A 27,992-nucleotide genomic window follows, 5' to 3' on the forward strand; every position below is an offset into this window, starting at 1 on the left:
AGTATCATTCCTCAGTAACAAGGGCTTCTATGCCCCTATACTTGGATATCTGTATGTAAAGCAATATGAAAATAATTTTAATGTAAAAAAAAAAAAATTAAAAAAAAATGCATTGGCAGTGTCTGGGCCCCCAATGCAGTTTTGTAAAGACTATTTATACTTTTTAGGATTTTTTTTTCTCTTCTTTTTTTGGAAATTCAACAAAATGTGCAAATGTGATTCAATACCATGATAAATATCAATATCGAATGATATGAAAAAGAATATCGTTATAATATTGTTTTGACATATCGGACAGCCCTAGGAGCTCCTGACTTAAAAATCCAGATGTAGTGCTGTAGTTACCTAGAAGCTTGTTGGCCAGATCCTACTACATTGCAGAATAAAAGGAGGATCTTTGAAGATCCACCCTGATTCAGGAATTCTGATGATAATGTTCCTGAGGGTGGTAACCGCTGACCTCCAGGTCCTGTTGTGTATGGGGAGGAAGGGAGGGAGTGATGGAACCCTACAAGATATTAAAAGAAGCAGATAAGATCATATAAGCACCTGTTCAGAGCACAAAATAACAGCAAATAAGGCCATGGTTGCACAAAACTGATTAATCTACACTACCGTTCATAAGTTTAGGGTCACTTACTCATTCTTTATTTGTATTTGTTTTCATATTTTAAAATAATAGTAAAGCCATCACAACTATGGATAATAGAAATGGAAATATGGGAATTATGTTGTGACTAAAACAAATCCAAATTAAATATATTATTATTCATTTTTCATGATAAAAATTTAATCAGGACAGGGAGGTAGCCAACACAGACGGAGGGAAAATAGCACAGTAAAAGTACAGTTACAGCACTTATATGTACTCTAGTAAAAGTATAACATTTTTAAACTCCTTAAAAATAAAATTCCTGTGAAAAACTACTTAATTATAGTAATTCGCTACTTTACACCCCTGTCCAACACTTTCATTCCAAAAAAAAAAGAAAGCTTGTTTGTCAATCCATTTCATTTCTTGTATTCTACAATGCGGTTTTTGTTTGATCCATTTTACACATTCCATCGCTTTTTAGCAAGTGTACAAGTTCAAAAATATTTCAAGTTCATTATGCTTCGCTCTAGTCAGTTTGTTGCCAAAGCTGGTAGAGGCAGTATACGAGATACGAGAGTATCACGAGACAACGCCCCCTGCATACAGACACCTAATAATAGGCCTATCTATGCAGTAGCGATTTTACTTGTTTTTGTTAAAAAGCTTTATATAAGAAGGGGGTTTGAATCGGGAATCACTTGCATCTAAAGCAACATCAATTTAGATCAGAGTTGTCCAAACTAGGGCCACTTTAGGACAACTCTTTAATTTGGGCCACCTTGACGTATATGACAAGCAGGGGAAAATGGATACACGTATCAAATTTGATTTCTTCATCAATCTAACATCCCTTTTGTTTCCTTTGCATATGCTGGCACATGCATATGCTGGCACATGCTATGCTCTTTCATTTCAATCAGAAGTGAACCTCTGCATTTTTATTTTAAAGAGTTTTTCTATATAAACATGCACTAGATGGATATCTTTGACCTTTGCACTGTGCCTCACTGTTTATTTAGCATCGCGAGTAGGAGCACCACATTTTTAAGATGCCATGCCAAGTTAAAACATTTTACATTTTAAAAGTGTGTCTTAAGATCCTTGGATTCTGTACCCAACTTTTTTGGAGTGTGTTGCAATCATCTGATTGGAAATTACTGTACATAAAAAAAGCATACAATTAAATTTGCAAGGTAAAACATCATATAATGTGTAATTGTAGTGCTTATAGCAAAGGGTGAATATAATTTACAAATCAATTCTTTTTGATTTTATTAGCATTTTTCATACAGTCCCAACTTTTTCAGATTTGGGGTTGTAAGTAACCCTACAGGTCAGGTAATTCAGCTCAGGCGTTCTGTAGAGTGAGAGAGATAGCAAGACCCATATTTGGGCATATCTAACAACAATTCAGACAGGTGGCCCACTAACCTGGTCTGTCTATCATATTTCCTGAATGGATGGAGATATGCTCTGGTAAAAAAACTAAATTAAATAAATAAAAAAAAAAACAAATCTAATTGAATCTGCAATAAGGATTGAGCAAACTACTAATAATTAATCTATGCTCTAAATGTGAGCTCCTTTGGATTATACTAAACACTGCTACTGTCACATAATCACAAAGGAAATGGTATATTACACAAAGCAAGGAAGTCTATAATATCCAGATATAGATCTGTATGCATTTCCATTCATCTGAATAGTAGTTGCTCAGTTGGCGCATGACCACCCAGATGTATGTGATTTGAAATCCACCATCTTTGCTCAAGGTAACCACTTTTTTGAGCCAGTCATCGGAGCCGTAAATGTCATGTCACTGATTACTCTGGAACCACAGGAAACTTATGTCATGACAAAACTGATTGGCACCACAAGAATGCACACAGTCCCATACACTTCGCTAGTAACTATCCTAAGATGAGATGTGAAAGGCAGCAGACAGAAACATATTAAATGGAAATTCGGGGTCTTTTTCCTGGCCATGCTAATGCAGTGCTACGTGTAAACATTGTGTGATACATCTTATCCAATTTTTGTGAGAGCGCTAATTCTAATCACAATTTTCTTGCCAGCGTAAGTGGCTGTGGATGGAAGTGTTTGCGCTGTCTGTGAGTAAATGCGTGCACACTGTGGGTGTACTGCATGTTAATGAAGTGCCAAAATGTGCTATTTTCCTGAGAAACAGATAATTATGCTAAAACATTTGAGAAGCACGACTGTTTTCAGCACAAAGTATTAACACAATTGGAGATTTCAAAAGCAGGTAGTATTAAAGTAACGCACTGGAAATACATCTACTATTATGAACTGACATTTTTTTCCATTTATATGTTGCTATTTAAATGTTGAGATTTAACAGCCGCTTTTTGAAAAGGTATTAATGAAAAAAGATCCAGATAGTGTAGTTAAGGAATCTAACAGCAGAAGCTAACTGAAACATGCTATCCAGCCAAACCTCAACCCAAATACAACATGGTACATTCTGAGCTTTATCCTCATAATTACTGTAGAGGCTAAAGTAAATGTATTCTTTTCATGTACAGCTACTTCTCGCACACAGTATACGGTATATATTGACACGTTTGATGTTAATTTTGGCATAAGCACAGTATTCAGTCATTTTTTTAGCCTTGCATACCTGTACCACCAGGCACCAACAATCATGCCACGGTCCAAATCACTGAAATCAAATTTTTTCCCCATTCTGATGTTGATGTGACCATTAACTAAAGCTACTGACCTGTATCCGCATGATTTTAAGCACTGCAGCCACACAATTGGTTGATTAGATAATCGCATGGATGATTGTTGGTTCCAGACGGGCTGGTTTGAGAATTTCTGTAACTGCTGATCTCCTGGGATTTTCACACACAACATTCTCTAGAACTCCGAATGGTGTCAAAAGCAAAAAACATCCAGTGAGCAGCAGTTCTGTGGACGGAAACGCCTTGTTCATGAGAGAGGTCAACAGCAAATCGCCAGAATGGTTCATACTGACAAAGTCTACGATAACTCAGATAACCGCTCTGTACAATTGTGTTGAGAAGAATGGCATCTCAGAATGCAATTCTGAGATACAGGTTGGCGTTGTTTTGGCGGCACAAGGGGGACCTACAAAATATCAGACAGGTGGTTTTAATGTTGTTGCTGATTGATGTATGACCTTGTAGCTCATTTGCTTATCAAATTGGGACACTAGGGTTTCCATGTGGTGTTTTGTTCTAACCAGGTCTCTTCCTAATTAAACCTCAAAAAAACACTCGGGTATTACTACTTTTTGACAAGGTGTGACCCGTAGACACATATTTGTTTGCCATTTACAACACAGTCTAGTGCTGTCACAGAGTCAAGTGAGGTATTTTATCAAACTTATTTTTGTGATCTCTTTCAAGAATATTTTCTCCATTCCATAACAAAATTGGCAGAGTGGCAAAAGATGCGAAACCCACACTTGAGTGCTGATCAGTAATGTACGTACTAACTGTCACCTGTAATGAGGCATAATGATTATGACAAACTGCCTCCAAATACTTTGCTGCAGTGGAAGCTGTATGCATACTATATGTGTCTTCAAGCAATGTCAGCAAAAATGAACATTGAACTCCTAACATAATTTAAAATTTAATATCACCCATAAAATAAAGCACAATATAAAGGATAGGAGGCCATAAACAGAATAATATACAGTAGATGAGCTGTAATTATATTCTATCTGTAAGTCACTTGTTACAGAACCAGGTCTAGATTGGAGGCTGCAGGGGTGCAATTACAAATTTCCGAGCGGGTATGCAAAAGAAAATTTTTTGCCGCATGTATCTGTCAATTGAGGGGGGAGGTGTTGGAGGGGTCGAGGAAGACGATTGTTCCACCTATAGTGAGCCGCTGGTGCCCCCCTTTACATGGCACCACTTTGCATTGCATACATGTCCTCTGGTTGCAACCTGTTGCAACACAAAGCAAAATGGGATAATCCACTGTGTAAAAACCTTCCAAAATCAAATACTTGGAATTACCACCCCCATAAATAAATAAATACATAAATAAAACAATTATTTATCTGAGCGAGGCCCCTCAGCATGACCTTCTGAACTTCCAAAAGTTAAAGCAGACTTTTCCTTGAAAGGTTTCCAAAAGATCATCAGATTTGCATGACTCTAATACTAACACATTTCATCTTAATCCAAGAACATTTTACACAGCACAGCACTTTACAAATTTAACCTTCTAAAATGTACAGAATGCATTTACTCAACACTCATGTGTTTCCAAACCCATAAGACTTACTTTCTTCCATGGAACACAAAGGGAGATCTTAGGCAGCATGTTACCCATAGTCCACATTTAGAGTCTTGTATGGATAAAAAGTATCAACCTTCTTGTTCCACATAAGTAAAACTTACAGGTTTGGAAGGGAGTGTGTAAAGTAGTGAGTATATGTAAGCGAGAAAGATATAATTTTAATTTATGGATGAACTATCCCTTTAATACACTCTAAAACATCTTAAGTATAAGTGATCTACATTTCCGGTGAAAAACATTATGCTTAAAATTACATTTTCTTAATAAGGATGATATTTTGCAATAGGACAAAACCTATTCTGAAAGATTTTTGTATTCAGGTAAAAATACTGTTTACATGCTATACAGCTGTATAGCATGTAAACAGTATTTTTACCTGAATACAAAAATCTTCGCACGTGTAGCATTAGTGCTTATTTAAAAATCGCCTCGACTAGAAGTAAAGGAAGAAGGATTTATCCTTTGATACTTGATTCTCTATCACCACAAGAAGCACACTCGCTCATTTATTGAAACAAAAGGCACCATGAGGGGTGAAAAAGAAAATCAAAACTCCTCAGTGATTAGTCAACTAAGGTATTCACTTCAAGAGTGACAAACAGGAAACTGAAGATAATCAAACAGTCACCAAGCAGTCACAGGATAATGCTACACCATACTCAAAGACAATTCAAGCTTGAGTACTGGGCAGGTATAGTTCAAAGCTTAAATAGCCTCAGAGGACCAGACAGAGGAGTGTTCAGAGCTAAGACCAGTATGGTTCCTTTGCTGCCATCTGCTGGCAGGCACTGGTCTGACATTCTGCCCAAGGTTACTTTCCAACTTATTTATTCCTTTCAGTCAATTACTGTTGTACAAAGTGATATGCAAATAAATCTGAAAAGAATTTACTTCAACTGAACGTGCATGTGCATTCTCTCATTGCACTGTTTGTAAAAGAGTGTTACACCATAATGGAAGTTTATATGTAAGGGTGAGAGCAGCATACCGATGAGAGCATTGACAGAGTCTAATTCCCAATCCATTTGTCTTTCTTTGCAGTAATCCCACTCTTGCTATTATTCATCAGATGGAATATACATTTCCAAACATTGCACAAGCACAAGTTCATTTTTCAATACAGACACCTTGGCAGACACCCAACACAATCTCTACTGATTTAAAACATATTTCACTGCAGTAGAAAAAGACAATACTGTACAGAGTTAAGGTAAAACCTGGATCTACAGTTCATGAGCCTGATTTTTTTTGCAGTTTTTTCAGTATTAGCCATATTTAAAACATACATGTGATATGGACTACGTCTTATTTTACAATTTTGGACTGACACTACCTTTGTTTGGGTGATAACTGTAGTGGCATATGTACTGTACATGCTAACGAACAGTGATGTAATTACAGTGATGGATGATATGCAAATTGCTAAAATACACTTATTAGCCAAAAGCTGACAGACCGCTGAGCAGTTGTATGTGTTATAAAATGTTTCTTGACTGAATTTACATACAAAGTAATGAATGGCACTTTTGTCAAATATGATTAAAATAAAGCACTCACATGAAATGAACTAATATCAGTGGTCTAGAAAAAGCTGTTCTATTCTACATGGAGTGGGTCACACCCTCATGTGGGTCACCATGTTGAGATCAGATGACCAGCCGTGTCTTGTCACTAATATATGTCAACTATTGTCACTAATATTACTACAAATACTACTACATTTTAAATTACATCTAACCTAAATACGTAAACCAATCATTATAGCAACAAACACAATATACATATTTAAGAACAACATGACTAAAATCAAAAGCATAGCATTGAAGCAGTTTGTAAGTGATCTAACAGTATAAACTGTAGAATGTGTAGTGCTACAATTGGAAAAAAAATGGAATGTTCCAACAAGCAGTACTGAAGCAATGCTAGAGCAATGACACAAACCTTGACCACCCGCAGCTAAATAAAACGGCAGAGAAAACCAGGAAAAATAAGAGCCAGTGAGATAAAACAGAAAGAAATCTCACTACGAGCATATTTAAAACATGGAAATCAGATGAAACTGTGCACCTCAGCATTTGACCATTGTAGTATTACACATGGAGAAAAATTGTAGCAACCTGATTTGAATCTTAAAAAACAACCATTGCAATCCTGGAATTCTTCAACATCATAAATTAACGGAACAAGCATCAACAGTCCTACTGGAGGCCTGTCTTTGGATAATAAAATGGTCAAGACACTCTAAACAACCTAATTTAAAGCAAAAAGGGTAATTGGTCAGAAAGGCCCCTCAGCATGACCTTCTGAACTTCCACACAGAGTTAAAGCAGACTTTTCCTTGAAAGGTTTCCAAAAGATCATCAGATTTGCACGACTCTAATACTAACACATTTCATCTTAATCCAAGAACATTTTACACAGCACAGCACTTTACAAATTTAACCTTCTAAAATGTACAGAATGCATTTAAATCCACGATTTATACAATACCTAGTCTTGCTAGATAATTCTGACAATTCCTTTGAACTGTGGTAACTTGTTTAACTGACAAATGAACGATTATAGCCTGATGTACCTCTTTAAAATGTGTGTAATGTTTTATCCATGTTGTATAACCAAGGAATTAACCAGTATGATTTTTAACCAGGGATTTTCATGTTTTGTTAACTACACGTATAATATTCATGAAAGAATGTAAAATTTGGTGTGCAAATGCTTGCTTGGTTACATGGAGGAAGCTGATGACAACGAATATAATGTCTCTTTTACCATCCTCAAGATATAAAAGTTAATGATTAAATATGCACAAATTTTGAGTGGGAGATTTGTAAGACTCTGAAACAAAGGACTATAAAATCAACTGTTGAAAAAGACAGCCCAGTTGACCATGTGACTCTGAAAACTCACTTCTGATTGGCACAGGACACCTTTGGGGATGCAGCCAATTTCATTTCAAATGGGTCCAAACAGGAAGAACGCTTTTTTCTTCTCTTCACTTGTCATCTCTTGTCTCTTCCTTTCTGCACTCTCTGCTCTTGCTCTTCCCTCGTGGTCTTCTCTGGATATCTTCGGAACCAGATCCATGCCATTTGAGGTCCAAGGAAGCTCGGGACTCGATGTCCCAAGGAAACCGCTCACTCTCCAATGGGAGTCGCGGATCCTTCATGAGAAGGCCTTGCTTCAAAGCCAACCTCATCATTCATACAGACAAAAACTATCTGATCTTACAGAGGTCCATTGACGGAACAAACTTTTGACGAAGAGCCAAGAACCAAGCAACACAAAGAATGCAAGGAAACACCACGACACACAAGTACATCTCCAATATTGTGCTCAAATTGCTGGTGTATTAGTTAAATACTTTGGGTAATCCGATAGCAAATCGATGTGGACTCAAATAAGGATAAATGATTCTTAAGGCATTGTCAACAGACTCCATAAAGTAAATTTTCAATGTATTGATAATTTATTTCACATTCTGTCAGTCTTCTCACCAACCTGTCTCATGTGTATATGTGTTAGATTAGATTTATGTTTAGAATAGCAATAAAGTTTGTCTGCATTCAAAGATGATTTGACTGTGGTATATTTTGATAAATAATCTCATCCCTGTTTCTAAAAGATTTCGCTACATTTCATTACATAATAATGTATGATACGGACAGTTTAATTTAGTTCATAGCTCACATATATCAAGACCCTAAATTCCCTTACATATAATGGTGTGAGAATGAGGGCATTTTAACGGTTCCCATCTAAATTCTTCAGTACTGAATATCCTACACCATGTTTAAACCTGTCCAGCCATCTTGAAACTAATGTAAGACATTATCAAGACAGTAGGTGGCTTGGTCTGATGAACCTGTGAGGAAGTACTGCTAATGTCACCTGGATTGATATTTTAAATAAAGGAATAGTTCAAATAAAAATGATAATTCTCTAATTTTTTACTCATCCTTATGCCATTTTAAACTCAAATGACTTAATTTCTTCTGTGGGAAAAAACTAAGATTTTTTCATAGGTGTATGATGTGTTTTTATCCATCCAATGCAAGTCAATGGGGTTCAAAATTTTCAAGCTCTAAAACAGACATAAATGCAGCTTAAAGTTTATCCATTAATTTTGGGTGAGGAACAGACCAAAATATAACTACTTTTTAACTGCAAATCTCTTTAAATTGCAAGGAAGTGTAATCAAGCTTCAAATCATGATCACGCCAACGAGAATGTAAATGGCAATTTTTATAGTTAAAAAGGAATTATATTTTGGTCTGTTTCTCACCCAAAATTATTAAAAGAGAATTATTATTTTTGGGTGAATTAGTACTTTAAATTGGTAAATTTACCCACCTCCCTTCATGAAATGCCCTTGTATAATAAATTATTTAGAAACTCAAAGAAACAAATATCATGATGTTTTTTCAAATTAATTAATTGAATAAAAAATGAAATGAAATAAAATTTTATTAAAATTAAAAGCAAGCAGCAGCAGCAGTAGCATCCCAGGGTTTTTCTTACATTGGAAAGTTTTCAATGGCTGCCCAAAGCTAAATTTTCTAAGCAAATTAATGATATCCATCTTGTGTTGAGCACCTTTATGCATGCTAAATATGTTTCTTATTTGAAACACATTTTTTACATGATTGAAGCCTGGTTTTCACATAATCAGCTCTGCTCTATCCTACTGTCACTCTGGACCAGGCTTCCCTTGATATGTGGGCAGAGATAGGATCAGATAGGATAGCAATCCAAAATCACTTGCTTAAATGACTGCCTTAAAAAACCTGTTGCTCTGACCCCTATAATCAGCAAATGCTTTTAGATGCTAATCAGAGATTACATCTGCTCTGTGCTGCCTGCCTCACTGAACTCACTGCAGTTTGCTCACCGCAACAACCAATCCACTGATTATGCCATTGAATCTACACTACACACTGCTCTCTCCCACCTGGAAAAAAGGAACATATGTGAGAATGCTGCTTGTAGACTACAGCTCAGCATTCAACACCATAGCGCACCATAGTCCGGGCACTGGGCTTAAACAGCTAGCTGTGCAGCTGGATCCTGGACTTCCTGTCAAGCAGATGCCAGGTGGTTAGAATGGGTAGCAACATCTCCTCATCACTGACCCTCAACACTGGAGCCCCACAGGGCTGTGATCTCAGCCCACTCCTGTATTCCCTGTACATACATTACTGTGTGGCAACACATAGCTCCAATGCCATCATTAAGTTTGTTGATGATCCGACGGTGGTAGGTCTGATCACTGACAATGATGAAACAGCCTACAGAGAGGTGGTGAATGATCTGACACGCTGGTGTCAGGAGCACAACCTCTCCCTCAACGTCAGTAAGACCAAGGAGCTTGTGGTGGACTTCAGAAGAAAAGACAGAGAACACAGTCCCATCACCATCAATGGATCACCGGTGGAGAGAGTCAGCAGCTTCAAGTTCTTCTGTGTCCACATCACTGAGGAACTCACATGGTCCATCCACACTGAGGCTGTTGTGAAGAAGGCTCACCAGTGCCTCTTCTTCCTGAGATGGCTGAGGAAGTTTGGAATTAACCACCACATCCTCACACGGTTCTACACCAGCACTGTAGAGAGCATCCTGACTTGCTGCATCACTGCCTGATACGGCAACAGCACCACCCTCAACCGCAAAGCCATGCAAAGTGTGGTGCGAACCGCCAGACACATCATCGGAGGTGAGCTTCCCTCTCTCCAGGACATTTATACCAGGCAATGTGTGAAAAAAGCTTGAAGGATCATCAGAGACTCCAGCCACCCTAGCCATGGGCTGCCCTCACTGCTACCATCAGGCAGATGGTATTGCAGCATCAGGACCTGCACCAGCCAAATTCATGACAGCTTCTTCCCCCAAGCAATCAAGACTTTTGAACTCTTGATCGCTCACGATACATATATCAGCACCACACTTTATTAGCCTTAGACTGGACTCACATTTCATTCTTCTCTTAATAACACAATGGCAACTGACTATCAACCGACAGCTGAATGTCAACACAACACTTCATATTTATTTCCACTGATTACAACACTGCTATTTTGCTTGGAACTGCACCCAAGACTTTGACCCACTGTTGCACTTGTGTATATGGTTGAGTGACAATAAAGGGATTTTATTTTATTTGAACAGATCACTTGAACCGGGCTTGCCTCGATATGTCGCTACAAACCACAATACTTATCTGGTATTTTGACAAAATAAATGTGTTTCATGTTAAATCATCTATTAGGTTGAATCTATTAGTCTTTTATTAGTCTATCTGAGGCAGATGTTTATATTTAAAGTTTCTAAATATGTTTAGGCTACTACTTTTCTCCATAACAAATACTATAATTTATTTTTAAGAAAGACTACATTGATCTACCACAGTAATGAGGAGCTATGGTCTTAACTATGCTTATGGCACTGAAACTGTTAAAAAAGACCTAGATTACAATTCTAATTCTGTTATCTACTGTTTATACCTAGACACATTTTATACATATCTTTCTACACAGATTTCAGGGTAAACTACACGAGTAAACTCTAAACCTACAAACTAATCGGGACATTTTAAGGCTTTATTATCATCTGCATTACGCTGCAACAAAGAATTGTTTTGCGTAGTCCACATTTGACAACCTCCATTTTTTTATGCATTCAAACGCAACACATTATTGATCTTCTATTGTTCATCTGAGAGTCATGCTAAACTAACATGCTATTTAAAGGTTAGGCCTATATCTGAATTTAACTTCCAGTGAATGTAAGATGATTTTGTCAGAAGCTGAGTGCAAAAGATGTATCTCATTTGTAATGCTCACTGATATATCTGCATCATTAGTTTGAAAATTCAATTTTGACTTGGAAACATTCCTATGTATTGCAATTTTTTCTCTGTAATATTATATTTTCCAGTGTATAGCACATTGCCTTGCATGCTTAAATTTGTCCTAAATGTGCTGGAAGTATTTTATTAATACTAACATAAAGCATTTTATTAATACTACCATAAAATAGCCTTACTATCTGTCAAACACCATTGAAATAGGTGTCCTGAGAAATCACACCTGTCTTTGTGACATCCCTTTGCTCTGTAAACAGCTAAAAAGTGTCAGGGGAGCAGCCCACCCTTTTTATTAGAAGCACTCTATACCTGTCAGTCATTGTGCAGATTCAGATATCACTGAAGGGCAGGGCTTTGGAGAAAATGTGTGCGGTTGAAGCGAGGGGGGGTGGTCTAACTCAGTGTCAAACCCTGCTGAAAAAACATCTTAAACCAGCCCAAGTTGGTTTGTCTGTCTTAGCTGGTTTAAGCTGGTCTAGATGGTTTCCCGGTCTGGTCAAGCTGGTGCTCAGCTGGTTTAGCAAAAAAAATTTCCAATAAGGATAGAAATCAGAAAAAAAAAAAACTTTTCGTATACTACCTCAAACTGTCGATGTCACTGACACCTCAGAAAATAAGGATCTCAAGGCGTTGCCTTGAATTACATGTGTATCATTATGGTTACCTGAGAATCGCATGGAGCCTCCTCTCATGATGAGCGGAGGGGCCTGAAAGGCGTAGATTACATCACTCTCTGAGATACTCGTCATATCATCTTCATCAGAGAAAGAACGTTGGAATCCATTGGAGTTCATATCTGTCAAAATCACCTAAAAGTGAAACAAAGAATTTTTATCTGATCAGAAACATTCTTGTGCACCGTGAAATTGATTATTCTGAGGAATGAGAAACTTGAGTCCTAGTAAACACAGAAGATTTCAAGTTGTTTTCCAGCTATTATTTTCCAGAAGCTGTTGTCTTTTCACAAACAAACAGATAAGAGGATTTGAGCTCAAACGCTCAGCATGACAAACTATTAGACTCAGTGGTAGGTTTGTCTCTCTTGCTTGTTTTCTTTATATTTCTCATTATCTCACTTTATTAAAATATTTTGCACCACTGTTTTCTTCCCTATCTACCACATACTCATATAGTAGGGTTCAAAATACAATACATATATAGATATGGCCCTACATCAACTCTGTGCTGATATAGGGTCATGTAGCATGAATGAGAGTGTGAAATAGCTTATATACAACAGTTCAATGAACAAGTAAATTTTTAAAAATGAGGAAAACTGAGTATGGTCATAAAAAACGCATTTGTGTATGGAACTACCTTCTTACGCGACCGATCAGAATCTGTTTGGTTCAAACCAAATTATTTGTCCAAGCCTCCATTAGTAATTAAATTTTTTTACTTCAGAAATAGTATCACAGCTTGTGCCATTTCAAACAAGTAACTGGATAAACAAGGATGGATGTGTGTGTGTGTGTGTGTGTGTGTGTGTGTGTGAGAGAGAGAGTGAGAGAGAGAGAGAGAGAGAGAGATGGAGTGTGTACGATCAACTGTTACCACACCCAAGCAGAGATGCTGTCAGCTTTCTGAAGGTAAGCTTTCTTAGTGGAAAGATAGCATAGAAGCGGTAGCCGGTGCGCAAGAGTCGATCACTATAGAAACTGCAATGTCCTCCGCCATTTTAAACAGCACCCATTGTGTAATTAATCAGTCTGTTGTGTCTCTCAGCAGTAATGCTGAAGTTGTTCGTTTAAAGCTATTTCTTAGCTTTAGAAGTGTAGTGTAGTGTAGTAAGTGTAGTAAGCAATCACAAAGAGCTGTTGTATGTAAACGGCTGATGCGGATTCACCTAACTGGCTCATCTTACACACAACAAGTTTGCCACCACCTGCTGGTTAACATATGTAATGTAAAAAACTAAAACAAAAAGACAAACCATAGCTCTTCACAGATCTGCACTGCTATTACACTTTAGTTTAGAATGGCACGGACACAAGCGTAGTGATACACACACAGCGAAGCCTCGGAGTGCTGATGGTGTCAGACCATCAGTGCTCATGGAACGTCTCTCATCCAATCAGATTCAACACTGGCAGCCAAATGTATGGAATAAGGTACAGATTTTGCTATTTCGAAAGGAAATTTGTACTTTAATTCACCAAAGTGGCATTCAACTGATCACAAAGTATAGTCGGGACATTACTGATGTAAAAAACAGCACATTACTATTTCCCTATTTCCAGCAGCCATCACTCCAACACCTTTTCCTTGAGTAATCATGCTAAATTGCTAATTTGGTACTAGACAATCACTTGCCATAATAGCAAACACAGCTGAAATCTATTTGGTTCGTTAAATGAAGCTTAACATTGTCCTTGTGTTTGAGTTGCCACAGTAAGCAATAGACTGGCATATCTTAAGGTCAATATTAGGTCAAATATTGCAAAAAAGAATCAGCTTTCTCTAGAAAGTCATCAGTCAATCATTGTTTTGAGGAATGAAGGCTATAATTATACTTGATATTGCCAAAAAAAACTTGAAGATTCCATACAAATGTGTACACTACAGTCTTCAAAGACAAAAAACAACTGAAAGCATAAATGCATTCCATTCCCAGATATTCAGAACTGCAACGCTACCATTAGCTTAGCAGGGGTTTGACTCTCATTAGAGATGTCTCCTAGCAGCCCAACTGATAAATAATACTGCAGCGCTAGCATTTGTGCTTCAGGTGTACGATTGTCAAAAGATATTATAATTTACCATGTTTTACACACTTGTTTCTGCAGGTGTTTGTTAAACAAGCTTTAATATCATGTAATGTGGAAACATTTATCAATATTATTTATAAAGTGAATGTTTATCACTTACTATGTATATCTCCCTGAGTGTTGACATGTTTGTGTGACATTATGCACTTACATCTCAGCGAAATCGATTTGAGGATTTCTGCACGAGTCTACAAGTTTTAATTCTGACTTTAAGATGCATTTCATTGCAATGGAATGGAACACATCACTGCTTTTCAAAACTTGATCCGACACTGAATTCTCAAGCAGCCTAATTTAATCTTAGAAAACACATGTTGTTACTATAACAATGCAAAAAGCATTTACCAATTTACTTGCCCGATCATGCAGAACATCTTAGGTTTTTAAATCCATAAGGATCTCTTTCTCAACGGCAGTATCAGCAGTGATGACAGCCGACTCGTCAACAAGATCTCGCGCTTTTATCTCTTGAAATACATACATCACTTAAAGCACTCAAGGCCAGCTAGAAGGCCTCTACTGGGACATATCCTAAAGATCACACCCACCAAGAACAAATATATAAATCTGAATGGCTGATGAATCTGACAATCTGACTTTAGTTGCTCGTTCATTTGCACTGTTGAGGGATTCTGTGGAAATTCCGAAGGCCTGAATGGGGTGGAGCTCAGACCCACGCACTGCTTCGGCTAAGGAGTTCAGCTTCTGGCATGCGATTTGTAAAACAGCTGTCACACTTTGCTTGTAAGCATCAAGAAATAAATTCTGACTGGATAAACTTTTCGATCATCTTCATTTGTTTGTAGATTAATTAAGAGTGAAAAGCGACAACAACAACAACAACTTACATGTAGCGCTATTCTAGAAGTCCAGCTTTAACTCAAAGCGCTCCACATGGTATAGGGGGAATCTCCTCAACCACCACCAATGTGCAGCATCCACCTGGATGATGCGACGGCAGCCATAGTGCACCAGAACGCCCACCACACACCAGCTATTGGTGGAGAGGGGATGGTAGAGTGATGTAGCCAATTCAGGGATGGAGATTATTAGGAGGTCATGATAGATAGGGGCCAATGGGGGGAATTTGGCTAGGACACCGGGGTTAAACCCCCTACTCTTTACGAGAAAGTGCCCTAGGGATTTTTAATGACCACAGAGAGTCAGGACCTCGGTTTAATGTCCCATCCAAAAGACGGTGCTTTTGTACAGTATAGTGTCCCCATCACTATACTGGGGCATTAGGACCCACAGAGACCGTAAGGTGAGCACCCCCTACTGGCCTCCCTAATACCACTTCCAGCAGCAACCATGGTTTTTCCCCAGGAGGTCTCCCATCCAGGTACTGGCCAGGCTCAACCCTGCTTAGCTTTAGAGGGCAACCAGGTGAGAGCTGCAGGATGATATGGCTGATGACAAAAAAAAAAAAAAAGCAAAAAGCGATTAAAAATACATAGGCAAAACGGTGATTGAGAATGAAAGGATGAAAAATATTTAGTTATTTGGCATATTAGGCCAGCAGAGGCCTTCCTATAATAAGGTGTCTCTTCTTCAGAAGTGGAGTTTTACTTGGTCTGCAACCTTGCAGTCCATTCTTGTGCTGGGCTCTTGTGACCATCTTCGTTGAGACATCAATCCCAGACTTGGCTAAATCATTCAATAGTGTCTTGACAGTTGTTCTTGGGTCTTTAGAAACCTCTCTCACCAGTTTTCTTTCCAAGGTTTTTGAAATCTTTTGCTTCCTGCCTCTGCCAGTCTTGTTCTCCACTGTGTGTGTGTCTCTTCAAACTTCTTGATAATACTTCTCACGGCAGTTCTTGACACCTGAAAATGCTTTGATAAATGTGTATATCCTTCTCCTGCTTTGTGAGCATTAACAATACTTTTCCTCAAGTCCAAACAAATTTATTTTGTCTTTGCCATGATGACAGTTTTATATTACTTCACTAGTTGTTTTGCAAGATACTAATCCTCAGTTTGAAGTGCAACTTAAAGGCATGGGGGTTTAGTTAGGTTAATTAGGCAAGTCATTGGCTAACAGTGGTTGGTTCTGTAGCCAATCAAACAGATCATTTCTTAAGGGGGCTAATAATATTGACCTTAGCAGTTTTTTGTTTTAATAATTATTTTATTCCATGCAAATTGAAATAAATAAGACTTTCTCCAGAGGAAAAATATAATAAGAAATACTGTGTTCAAATCCCCTTGCTCTGTTAAACATCACTTGGGAAATATTTGAAAAATTATTGAAATTTCATAGGGGGGCTAATAATTTTGTCTTCAACTGTATGTTTATTATCATTAGTATTTAATTTAGTGATTTTACAATACATACTATATTAAAGTGTTTCACCTAAAACACCCAATACTGACACTGATGTACAAACGCGGATGTTCTATGTGTCTATGAAGTGGTTAAACTAGTCTTAATAAACTCATCCTTTTTACAGAAACCATCCAGCTCATAGTAACTTCAAATATAATTTGCATGCACAATAATCAATAGTCAGATTCATTTACATCTCTCGACTGAAACGTTTCACCCACTCATTTATGTCCTCAGTTCATGCATGCTCATCATCAGCTCAATGATCAGCAGTTCTGCTGTCCCCGGATCAGAGTACTGTTGACTCGAGAACTGCTGCGACCGGATCATATTCATACGTTCATAAAATGGTAATACAATCAAGTCATAAGCATAATTCCAGTATGTTTTATTTGTTATACTTTCTGCTGTTCAGCAAAATACACAGTAACATACATTTTGCCCCTTATTCACATGCATGCTCAATGTCAGCAGCTCATCAGTTCTCAGTGTGTGTTGGCCACCTCCAAAAGAGGCGATTTTCAGTTCAGTGAACTGTTACGAGTGACTCATTGTACTGTTGACTCGAGGACTGTTGAGACTGGTGAGTTCAGTCTGATTTGTGAACTAGTTGGAGTGGTTCATTGCAAAGAAGAGTTAGAAAAGAAGATTCTAGGACCATATGATTTGTTCACAAACAGGACATCACTAGGGGAGACACCATCTAGAATAGCAATAGCACATAATTTCAGTGTCCACATACAGTATGTCTGTACTAAAGGATAAGCGGGCAGTCAGTAATAATTTTTTCCTTTAATCTCTGGGGAAGGCTGTGCCCTGTACCCATGATTCCGACCTCATACATTGACTGCTTTTACATGGACACCAGAAAGCAGGTTATTGCGAGAAAACAGCGTTCCATTTACATGCACTGTATAAGCGGTATTTTGTTAAATCACAGATACTGTACATACGGGTCAGGAAGCAGCAAGGTAATTTCCCCTCTACGCTTGTGTAAATATCAAACATGGGATCCAAGAGAGACTTCGTAATTTTACTCTCTGTTGATTTGCTTTATTTTCAGATATTCTAGAGTTTGTTTGTTTAACAAGTTACTATCGCAACCTGCAGCTGAATTGCAATGCAGTAGTGGGGTTTCCCTCTTACATAAAACTCTGGGATCCCCCCAATGTACTAGCACATATGCACGGACATAAGGGACAGTTGATATTCTACATTTGTGTGTATAAATGGGTATAGTTTATAGTGTATGTGATTTACTCTACTGCCAGAAATGTTAAATTCTTTCCATTGTGTTGACTTGTTGTTGGGCTCTCTCCTATGGCTTTTGTTATAAGGTCTGTTCCACACACGTACACTCAAACACCCATCCGAACGCCACTTATGCATTTACATGGACACAATAAGCCACGTTCTCTGGAAGAAACCTAGGTGTGTTAAACTGCCTCTCTTAAATCCCTTAAACGACATAAGGAAATCAGCATTATTGTTTACTTGATGTTTTAGTAACGATGCTTTCTGCTAAAACCCTGGAATAAACCATTTTCTTAACCCTCTGGAGTCTGAAGGTGTTTGGAGCCCTGGAGAGGTTTTGACATGCCTTGACATTTGTGCTTTTTTCAGTTGCTTAAAAACATATTAATGGCTAAAGTCTGACAGCATTGTATTCAGCACAAACTGGGCTACAATAATATGTGAGTAACATGTGTGTACAGGTTTGTATTTTTGAGAAAATAATGTTTATGCATTTTTAAGTCACTGAAATAAGGCCATATAACACATACTAAACATCTGTCCACAAGACTTTTGAGAACTGGATCTTGTAGCCTAGAGTTTTTGATACAAAATGATGTGAAAACCATCCTGAACACTAATTCATACAAAACAATGTAGTAATTGAACTTTTGTAAAACAATTTTAGTGTTGAAAGGTAATATGCGAGGAGGCATGAATGATCATGAATATGGAGGTCATTTACACCTGAGGACCTGGGCCTATCAATGAGGAATAGAGAATGAATGTGAGGAGACTTAATGATCAAAATCAAGTTTTAAGTTAAAAGAGGTAATCTGACTATATATTTTCTTTACATAAAGACTTTACTTAATTTTATACCAACACTACTTTTTAAAAGAAGTCTCTTCTGCTCACCAAGGCTGCATTTATTTGATACAGTAAAAGTAAAACAGTTTTTACAGTAAACACATTGAGTGAACTATTTTTACAGTTTAAAAGAACAGTTTTCTATTTGAATGTATTGTAAAATGCAATTTGTGATCAAAGCTTAATTTTCAGCATCATTACTGCAGTCTTCAGTGTCACATGATACTTCAGAAATCATTATAATATGAAGATTTTCTAATATGGGCATATTTAAAGTGTATTTTACTCGTTTAACCTGAACACATATTTGTAAGCACAAGCTTTGTTTATGATAATGAGGCGGCATAAACACGGGTTAAAATATAATCTAATAATTTATTTTTATATCATATTACATATCATATTTATATCATACAGCATACAATTTAAATATCTGCTTTACCAAAACAGCATTTAAATGTAACTAAAACTTGCTTATTAGGACATATTTCAAATGTCAATACTCTGAATCCTGGCTGGCAAGTCTGGAAACAGTCCCACTAGTAAAATATGTATGTTTATATAAAATAGCATGTCAGCTAATGAAAACTAAAGGACTTACTCGTCTGAAATTATATCCTCGGCCGGATCAAGTCTCTCTTCAAAATACAAATGTTCATCGGAGTCCCGGTCTTCTTCTGAGGAAAATGTTAACTCTTCCTTAATATCCAGGAGTTTGATCGCATGTGTATCATAACAGACACGCAGAAAAGTTGAGCTGTGTTGTGTTTACATTAAATCTCACCGTCGGGGGCGTGCACATTTCCCTTGATCCCTTGGGTGTGATCACATTAGAGATAATGAGTTGAGCCAGAAGAAAATGTACATCGCTTTGTTTCATACAGATTACATTGCAGGAGAATATTTGTTTTAAATTTGAATTGTTTTATTTAAAAGTAGAAATTTTAAGCTTTCTTTAGACATATGTTTCACATTTGTGTGAAAAATATTCGCGGAGTTTCAGTTCATTTTTGTGACGTGTTTCTGAAATATGCTCGTGAACACAGAGACTGCTGAAAGCTTTTTATTTTCTTTATTTTACAAAAGCACAAGATTTTGTTGTTATTGTGAGTGTACACAAATAAAAGTAGACCCTTTATAGTTTCTAATGATCTCTTACACTTATCTGTATACCCAAAAATGACGGAGTATTTTAAGTTGTTTCCGCTGTAATTACGAAAATACCCAGCAGGACGTGCCAGCGCGTCCATCGACCCCAGAGGGTTAAAGAGCACCTATATGAATCCTTTAAAACAAAATTTGGTAAGTTTAAAAACCATGAAAATGCATGTAAACATTGTTTGTCATTGTGGCAGCTTTTAAAATTGCACTCAGTAACTTTTTGTTTGTGTCATCATGGACACCTAGTGATCATTCAAAATCAATAATTTTCAGTCACAAGTGTCATGGACCCTTTTCACAGACATGTTATGATGCATTTCCACATTATTTAGCAATGTAAATGTAGCAAAAATTTTATATTTCCAATTTGAAAAATATTTGGTGTAAATTTGTAACATTGAATTTTGTATGATATTACCCTGCAGTAAGTTTTAAAAATCGAGTTTCCACTGCGATGAAGCTTCTAACATAGCTGCTTAGGGAGTGACAGAAAATGTAGCCTACAGGTATTTCTCTCTTTTTACTGCTGTTATCAAGCACTATATATTTTTTGCTTCCTTTGAAAAGCCGTGAAAGTGCATTCGTTGATATTTTCTTTTGTTGTTGGAGCGTTTAATACAACACAACATTTTATTAACTAATGGGGCATGTGTGGATTGCAGTGTACATTATGAAAAGGAAAGAAAAAGAGATAGTGGACACACACACACAGAACCAACAGCTCTCACCTGGTCTGGAGAGATCTTCCCCTCCTCTGCTACTATGGCCCTGAGTGTCAAGACAGACCCAAAGAGAGGCAAAGCCAACCCCACTCTTAGAAAGCACTGCCCTTCAGTGTTAAACACCAGAGTCACATTCAGGGCCCTAAAAACACAAACAGACAGTGCATACATATTTAGAACATCATGTAATACATACACACAAACAGACCTTAATTAAAACAATATTAAATAAATTAGAACAAAACACAGGTTGCAAAGTCCATGTTACCAAAGTTCCTTCTTTGCTAAAGGATGAAAAATGTTGTGTTTGAGCCCTATGATAAAGGTGATATTGTTGTGCAATACCCTTTGCCAAAAGATGATTATGAGCCCTCTGACAGAGGTGGTCGTTGTCTGTAAAATCAATGCTGCAGTACGAAAATCGCTGCGTTTGGGCCCTACGATAAGGGTGAACGTTATTCGTGTAATATCCTTGCCAAAAGATAACCGTTGCCTTCAAGCCCTATGATATGATGATGTTATGCAATAACCTTGGCCAAGGGAGACATATTGTTTGATTATGAGCAATAAATATGCAATACCCCTGCAAATATGCTGTAAATAATGAATTGCCATGTGAAAGGAATTAATTTATTTATTTATAAAACACATTTGATGTGTTGTGGGACACACTAAGGCAGACATGGGCAACATACGGATCAGGCATTCCATAAGGTTTAATGTTGCCCGTGGCTCATTTATCATAAGATATTTCACTTAACTTCCATTGGAACCTAACGCGTCTCTACAAGCGTTTAACATGCTCAGGGTTGCCATATAAGAGATGCAACACCCCCAGTTTGTGATTTATACTTGCGCAAATTGGAAATGTTCTGCCTAATGTTAAACTTATTTTGTGCAATCTGGCAACCATGCACAGTGTGCTTTTTCTATCTCGCTTTCCCCTTTCAACAAATTTAGCAATCTGTAGTGCAATATTCTGCTCAAGGAAGCGATTTGGGTAAATGTAAAAGGACTATTTTTAATTCTGTGTCACACTTCCTGCTGTCAGGTGGTGGTGCACAAAAGACCATGATCCACAAAATCCACATCCATGTGATCAGCTCCCAAGACCGAACATACAGCCAATTTTGATCTAAATCACACAATGCATGCAGAAGATATGAGACACTTCCTGTTTCACATTTGTTGCCACTAATTTATTGCATTGCCATGGCAACACCATTAAATATATTAAAAAAAATCTGTTCGCATTTTAGCATCTACAATGTCTTGGCATGTTGCACATATTTGGTGCAGGTCACATGAATCCCCTAGGAGGAGTATTTAAAATTTAAGAGCATGCGATTTTCAAAAGATCCAAAATGACGACTTCTGGTTGGGCAGAGCTAAAGACTGTAATTATGAAATTTGTTTGGTTTGATTACAACAATGCAGAGCGTGCCATTGATATGCTAATGTGCTGAATCGAACAACGCAAATGTACACGCCCCCCAGAGCATGTGAGCGAAGCGGAGCGGTGTGACGCTCAGCTCAATATTCCGCTCTATGCGCGTGCGCTCCACTCAGTCGCTCGCGTCCCAAGCGAACGCTCCACTGATGAATCGCTCACGCTCACCGGTAAAACAAATCCCGCTCAGATCCCGCTCAGACATAAAATGTCTCTGTAGGCTACTTGCTTTCTGTTTGTACTTTGTAATGAATATCTGGAATACATGTATATATTACAGTAGCTAGGATTATAAATAGAAGTTATTTCGGGGTGATTCTGAATAAAAGTCTGTTCTTTTCATTCATTTAAATGCATTAAATTAACTTAATTAAAAAACATGTCTAGCCCTTTGGCAAACTTGCCTATTAAATGCAATAACTGAAAAGGTATATTTGATTTTCGTTATTTTATTTCCGTGAACATAACTGCAGTTGCAAAACAGGCATATTAAAACGCACGCGCGCGCGCGCATGTAGAACTTCACAAAACACATCTGGTCTATAATGCTCATAAAAGCACACACAGGTGAAATGCACTTAACAACATCTTATCAAAGCACACCTGGATGATTTACTGGCATTAGTAAAAGAAACGCACGTTCTAAAGTTTATCTATTAATTTATTTTCGAATGGTATAGGCTATAGCTCACCTTTTGCTGCACTACCATGTTTGCGTAGCACATCCTCGTGCTTTCTGGCAATGTGACGCTTTAGATTCCAATATGAATCTTTGCTAACTCTCACAGTCTCTCCACACTCCCTTTCAATTTCTCCTCCCTTCTCGTTCTTAACTGTGATTTTTACTGTGCATTTATGCATAAGGCTCGCAACTTCCTTAAAACAATATTTGAACTCCATAACCAACCCACTATTGCTTTAGCTAATTCACCGATTCTCGAACTAGCAAATCACAATAGGGCATTCGGGTAGAGCGGCGGCGCTGAGCGGACGGAGCGAGCGGAGCGGAATCTTCAGAAAGGCGCTCTCCGCTCAGGAGGAAGTATTGCCGCTCCGCTCCCCGCTACGTTCACGCTCCGCTACGCTCACATGCTCTGACGCCCCCCGACTGTGAGGTTGTAAACACTTTTCGTTCATTTTTCTGCGCGTTTGCAACGATACACAGGCGACTGTGAGGTATGATTTAAACACATTTCATTCATTTTTCTGCGTGTTTGCAACAATACACAGACGAGAAAGCTCCAGGATAGTATGGAAGATTTCACATTTTCCTCAGAAGAAGAGCGGGACTCCGATGAACGTTTGTATTTTGAAGAGAGATTTGATCCAGCCAAGGATACAATTTCAGACGAGTAAGTCAATTAGTTTTCATTAGCTGACATGATAGTTTATATAACATGCTCATATTTTACTAGTGGTACTGTTTCCAGACATGCCAGCCAGGATTCAGAGTATTGACATTTGAAATATGACTCCTAATAAGCAAGTTTTAGTTACATGTATATGTTGTTTCTGCTAAAGCAGGCATTTAAATTTATGCTATGCTAAAAATAATATGAATATTTAGATTATATTTTATCTAGTGTTTAAAATGCCTCATTATCATCAACAAAGCTTGTGCTTGCAAATATATGTTAGGGTTAAATTAGTAAAATGCACTTTAAATATGCCCATATTAGAAAATCATCATATTATACTGATTTCTGAAGGATCACGTGACACTGAAGACTGCAGTAATGATGGTGAAAATTCAGCTTTGATCACAAATGACATTTTACAATATATTTAAATAGAAAACTGTTCTTTTAAATTGTAAAGAGTTAAGAATATCAATGTTGTTTCTGTATTTTGGATCAAATAAATCCAGTCTTGGTGAGCAGAAGAGACTTCTTTTAAATGGTAGTGTAGGTCTAAAATTAAGTAAAGTCTTTATGTAAAGAAAATATATAGTCAGATTACTTCTTTTAACTTAAAACTTGATTTTGATCATCAAGTCTCCTCACATTCATTCTCTATCCCTCATTGATAGGCCCAGGGGAGGGGTCTTTGTATCCTCAGGTGTGAAATACATCCATATTCAAGATGGTTCACGCCTCCTCGCATATTACCTATCGACACTAATAGTGTCTTACAAAAGTTAAATTACTATATTGTTTTGTATGAATGAGTGATCAGGATGGTTTTAACATAATTTTGTAGCACAAACTCCAGCTACAAGATCCAGTTCTCAAAAGTCTTGTGGACAAATGTTTAGTATTTGTTATATGACCTTACTTCAGTGACTTAAAATTTTAGTTTTTTCAAAACCCATGCATAAACATTGCATTTTCTCAAAAATACAAACCTGTACATACATGTTGCTCACATACAGGTGAAACTCGGAAAATTAGAATATCGTGCAAAAGTTCATTAATTTCAGTAATTCAACTTAAAAGGTGAAACTAATATATTATATAGACTCATTACAAGCAAAGTAAGATATTTCAAGCCTTTATTTGATATAATTTTGATGATTATGGCTTACAGCTTATGAAAACCCCAAATTCAGAATCTCAGAAAATTAGAATATTACATGAAATCAATAAAAAAAAGGATTTTAAATACAGAAATGTCGGCCCTCTGAAAAGTATAATCATGCATATGTACTCAGTACTTGGTTTGGGCCCCTTTTGCATTAATTACTGCCTCAATGCGGCGTGGCATGGATGCTATCAGCCTGTGGCACTGCTGAGGTGTTATGGAAGACCAAGATGCTTCAATAGCGGCCTTCAGCTCTTCTGCATTGTTTGGTCTCATGTCTCTCATCTTTCTCTTGGCAATGCCCCATAGATTCTCTATGGGGTTCAGGTCAGGCGAGTTTGCTGGCCAATCAAGCACAGTAATACCATGGTCATTGAACCAGGTTTTGGTACTTTTGGCAGTGTGGGCAGGTGCCAAGTCCTGCTGGAAAATGAAGTCAGCATCTCCATAAAGCTTGTCTGCTGAAGGAAGCATGAAGTGCTCTAAAATGTCCTGGTAGACGGCTGCGTTGACTCTGGACTTAATAAAGCACAGTGGACCAACACCAGCCGATGACATGGCTCCCCAAACCAACACAGACTGTGGAAACTTCACACTGGACTTCAAGCATCTTGGATTGTGTGCCTCTCCATTCTTCCTCCAGACTCTGGGACCTTGGTTTCCAAATGAGATGCAAAATTTGCTCTCATCAGAAAAGAGGACTTTGGACCACTGAGCAACAGACCAGTTCTTTGTTTCTTTAGCCCAGGTAAGACGTTTGACATTTGAAGCCCATGTCCAGGACCCGTCTGTGTGTGGTGGCTCTTGATGCAGTAACTCCAGCCTCAGTCCACTCCTTGTGAAGCTCCCCACACATTTGAATGGCCTTTTCCTGACAATCCTCTCCAGGCTACGGTCATCCCTGCTGCTTGTGCACCTTTTTCTTCCACACTTTTCCCTTCCACTTAACTTTCTATTAATGTGCTTTGATACAGCACTTTGAGAACATCCAACTTCTTTTGAAATTACCTTTTGAGGCTTTCCCTCCTTGTGGAGGGTGTCAATGATGGTTTTCTGCACAACTGTCAGGTCAGCAGTCTTCCCCATGATTGTGAATTCAACTGAACCAGACTGAGAGACCATTTAAAGGCTCAGGAACCCTTTGCAGGTGTTTAGCTGATTAGAGTGTGACACTTTGAGCCTACAATACTGAACCTTTTCAAAATATTCTAATTTTCTGAGATTCTGAATTTGGGGTTTTCATAAGCTGTAAGCCATAATCATCAAAATTATATCAAATAAAGGCTTGAAATATCTTACTTTGCTTGTAATGAGTCTATATAATATATTAGTTTCACCTTTTAAGTTGAATTACTGAAATTAATGAACTTTTGCACGATATTCTAATTTTTCGAGTTTCACCTGTATTATTGTAGCCCAGTTTGTGCTGAATACAGTGTAATCAGACTTTAGCCATTAATATTTTTTAAGCAACTGAAAAAAGCACAAATGTCAAGGCCTGTCAAAACTTCTCCAGGGCCCAAAATACCCTCAGACCCCAGAGGGTTAATAAAACCATTGAACCATCATCTCTGTTTTTGGGTCCTTTGTCTTCATCCTTTGTGATGCCACTGATCCACAACGTTGCCACAACATCGTCATGACGGACTGGCACCATGCCATGTTGTGGCAAAAATTTCAGGAATTTCACTTTTCTGGTTGTCACAATGTAATCAGTGCCACAATTAAAGTTTGGTCATCAAATTATGGTGCAGTTAGGAAATGGCCACGTAATTTGGATAGCTGGGATTACAAAATGGCTGAATTTGCTGCTGTTTTTCAAAAATTTTGCGATGCAATTTGCTGCATTTTTTGGGGTTGTTTAGCAGTGAAAACTCACAAATCATCATTATATACCTCTGTAATTGGGTTAATTACATTGTAAATATTTTAGTGCATAATAACTGAATATGCAGTTAGCAACCAAAGAAATATGCACACAAAAATATCATACATTTAGGTGAAAGCTGTGGGTATTGAAGATAATGCAAGAAACATCTGTTTAAAATAGACATACAATAAATCTTTGAACTAAAAACAAAAATGAGGATTCAATAATTAGGCCTGTTGCCATTATTACATTGTCTGATATTTAAATCTGGTATATGGCAATATACGAACAAATACAATTAGAGTTCATATATTTGAGCGTTTATGTATACATTTAAATTCCACAAGTGTTTAAAAAACATGTTACATATATGAAAACTGTCATTTTTGTCATATTGTCATATTATATAAGTAAAAACATTTATGAACATTTACTTTCAGCATACAAGTGTTCAGCATATATTCCCATTACCAGATTTGTAGCCTAATATATTGATAGCACTTCAAATTCTAATCACATTTTATTACACAACTAATGGGGATTTTAAGTGAATGTTAGGGATTCTTTGTATAAACGCTGGTTTTTGTGTCACATTCGCAAAACGCAGATTGAAGATTAAATTATAGATGTGATGTATGTGTGCTGTCTGAGGTCACCTAAAAGTTTTGAAGGATTTTGATAGTGAACGCACAAAATGGAGGACACGCTACACTGTTACTATAGAGATGATACAAACGGCAGATGTGCATTTGGATATGTTGCGACTGCTTCAAGCTTTTCGAACATTAGTTTTGCCACTGTCACGAAAGAACGCAATGGAATTCCCTCAGATTTGTGTTTTTGCAGAAAATGTGTGGGAATTATAAAAAATTACAAGCTACCGCAAATATTGCGAGGACTGGTTGAGTTTGCAAGATTGCAAAATCGCTCGTGTCTAGAAGGGATCCCTCTTTCGTCAACTTCTCGCACATGCACAGTCTGTTATGTATAGTCTAAGTATGTGTAACTGTGTTCATCAGTTCCCTGTCTGTTGCTCACTTCGACGATGTGTCAAAGCGACACTAGAGGTCTCTCTTGAGAGCCGAATATACCTCTGATCTATGAAAAAAGGCCAATGAGAAGTTGGTGGAAAGAATTTGCATGTCCCGCCCCCGGACATACAGGTATAAAGGCGGGTAAATGCTGCATGGAGAGAACCCCTCTATGCTCGTCGCAAAGCCCCTCGCTCATCTGCTCTCACTACCCTCGACGGCGGAGCGGCCCACGGTTACACGGCGATTCCCCAGGTGGATAGGGCGGTTGTGTTCCACCTATGC

The 27,992-nt window shown here is 37.7% G+C and overlaps 1 protein-coding gene across 1 annotated transcript in view; it reads right to left on the reverse strand.

The window, feature by feature from the left end:
• The window catches only part of LOC127654070 (ubiquitin carboxyl-terminal hydrolase 43-like), a 72,902-nt gene that overhangs the window by 30,389 nt on the left and 14,521 nt on the right, over nt 1–27,992 (reverse strand). The window contains exons 3-5 of the mRNA XM_052141042.1: nt 20,843–20,978; nt 12,421–12,565; nt 346–508 (exon numbers count right to left, since the gene is read on the reverse strand). Coding sequence (XP_051997002.1) covers nt 346–508; nt 12,421–12,565; nt 20,843–20,978 — 444 coding nt within the window. The remainder of the gene's footprint in view (nt 1–345; nt 509–12,420; nt 12,566–20,842; nt 20,979–27,992) is intronic.

This window comes from Xyrauchen texanus, chromosome 13 (genome assembly GCF_025860055.1).
Source record: "Xyrauchen texanus isolate HMW12.3.18 chromosome 13, RBS_HiC_50CHRs, whole genome shotgun sequence".
NCBI lineage: Eukaryota > Metazoa > Chordata > Actinopteri > Cypriniformes > Catostomidae > Xyrauchen > Xyrauchen texanus.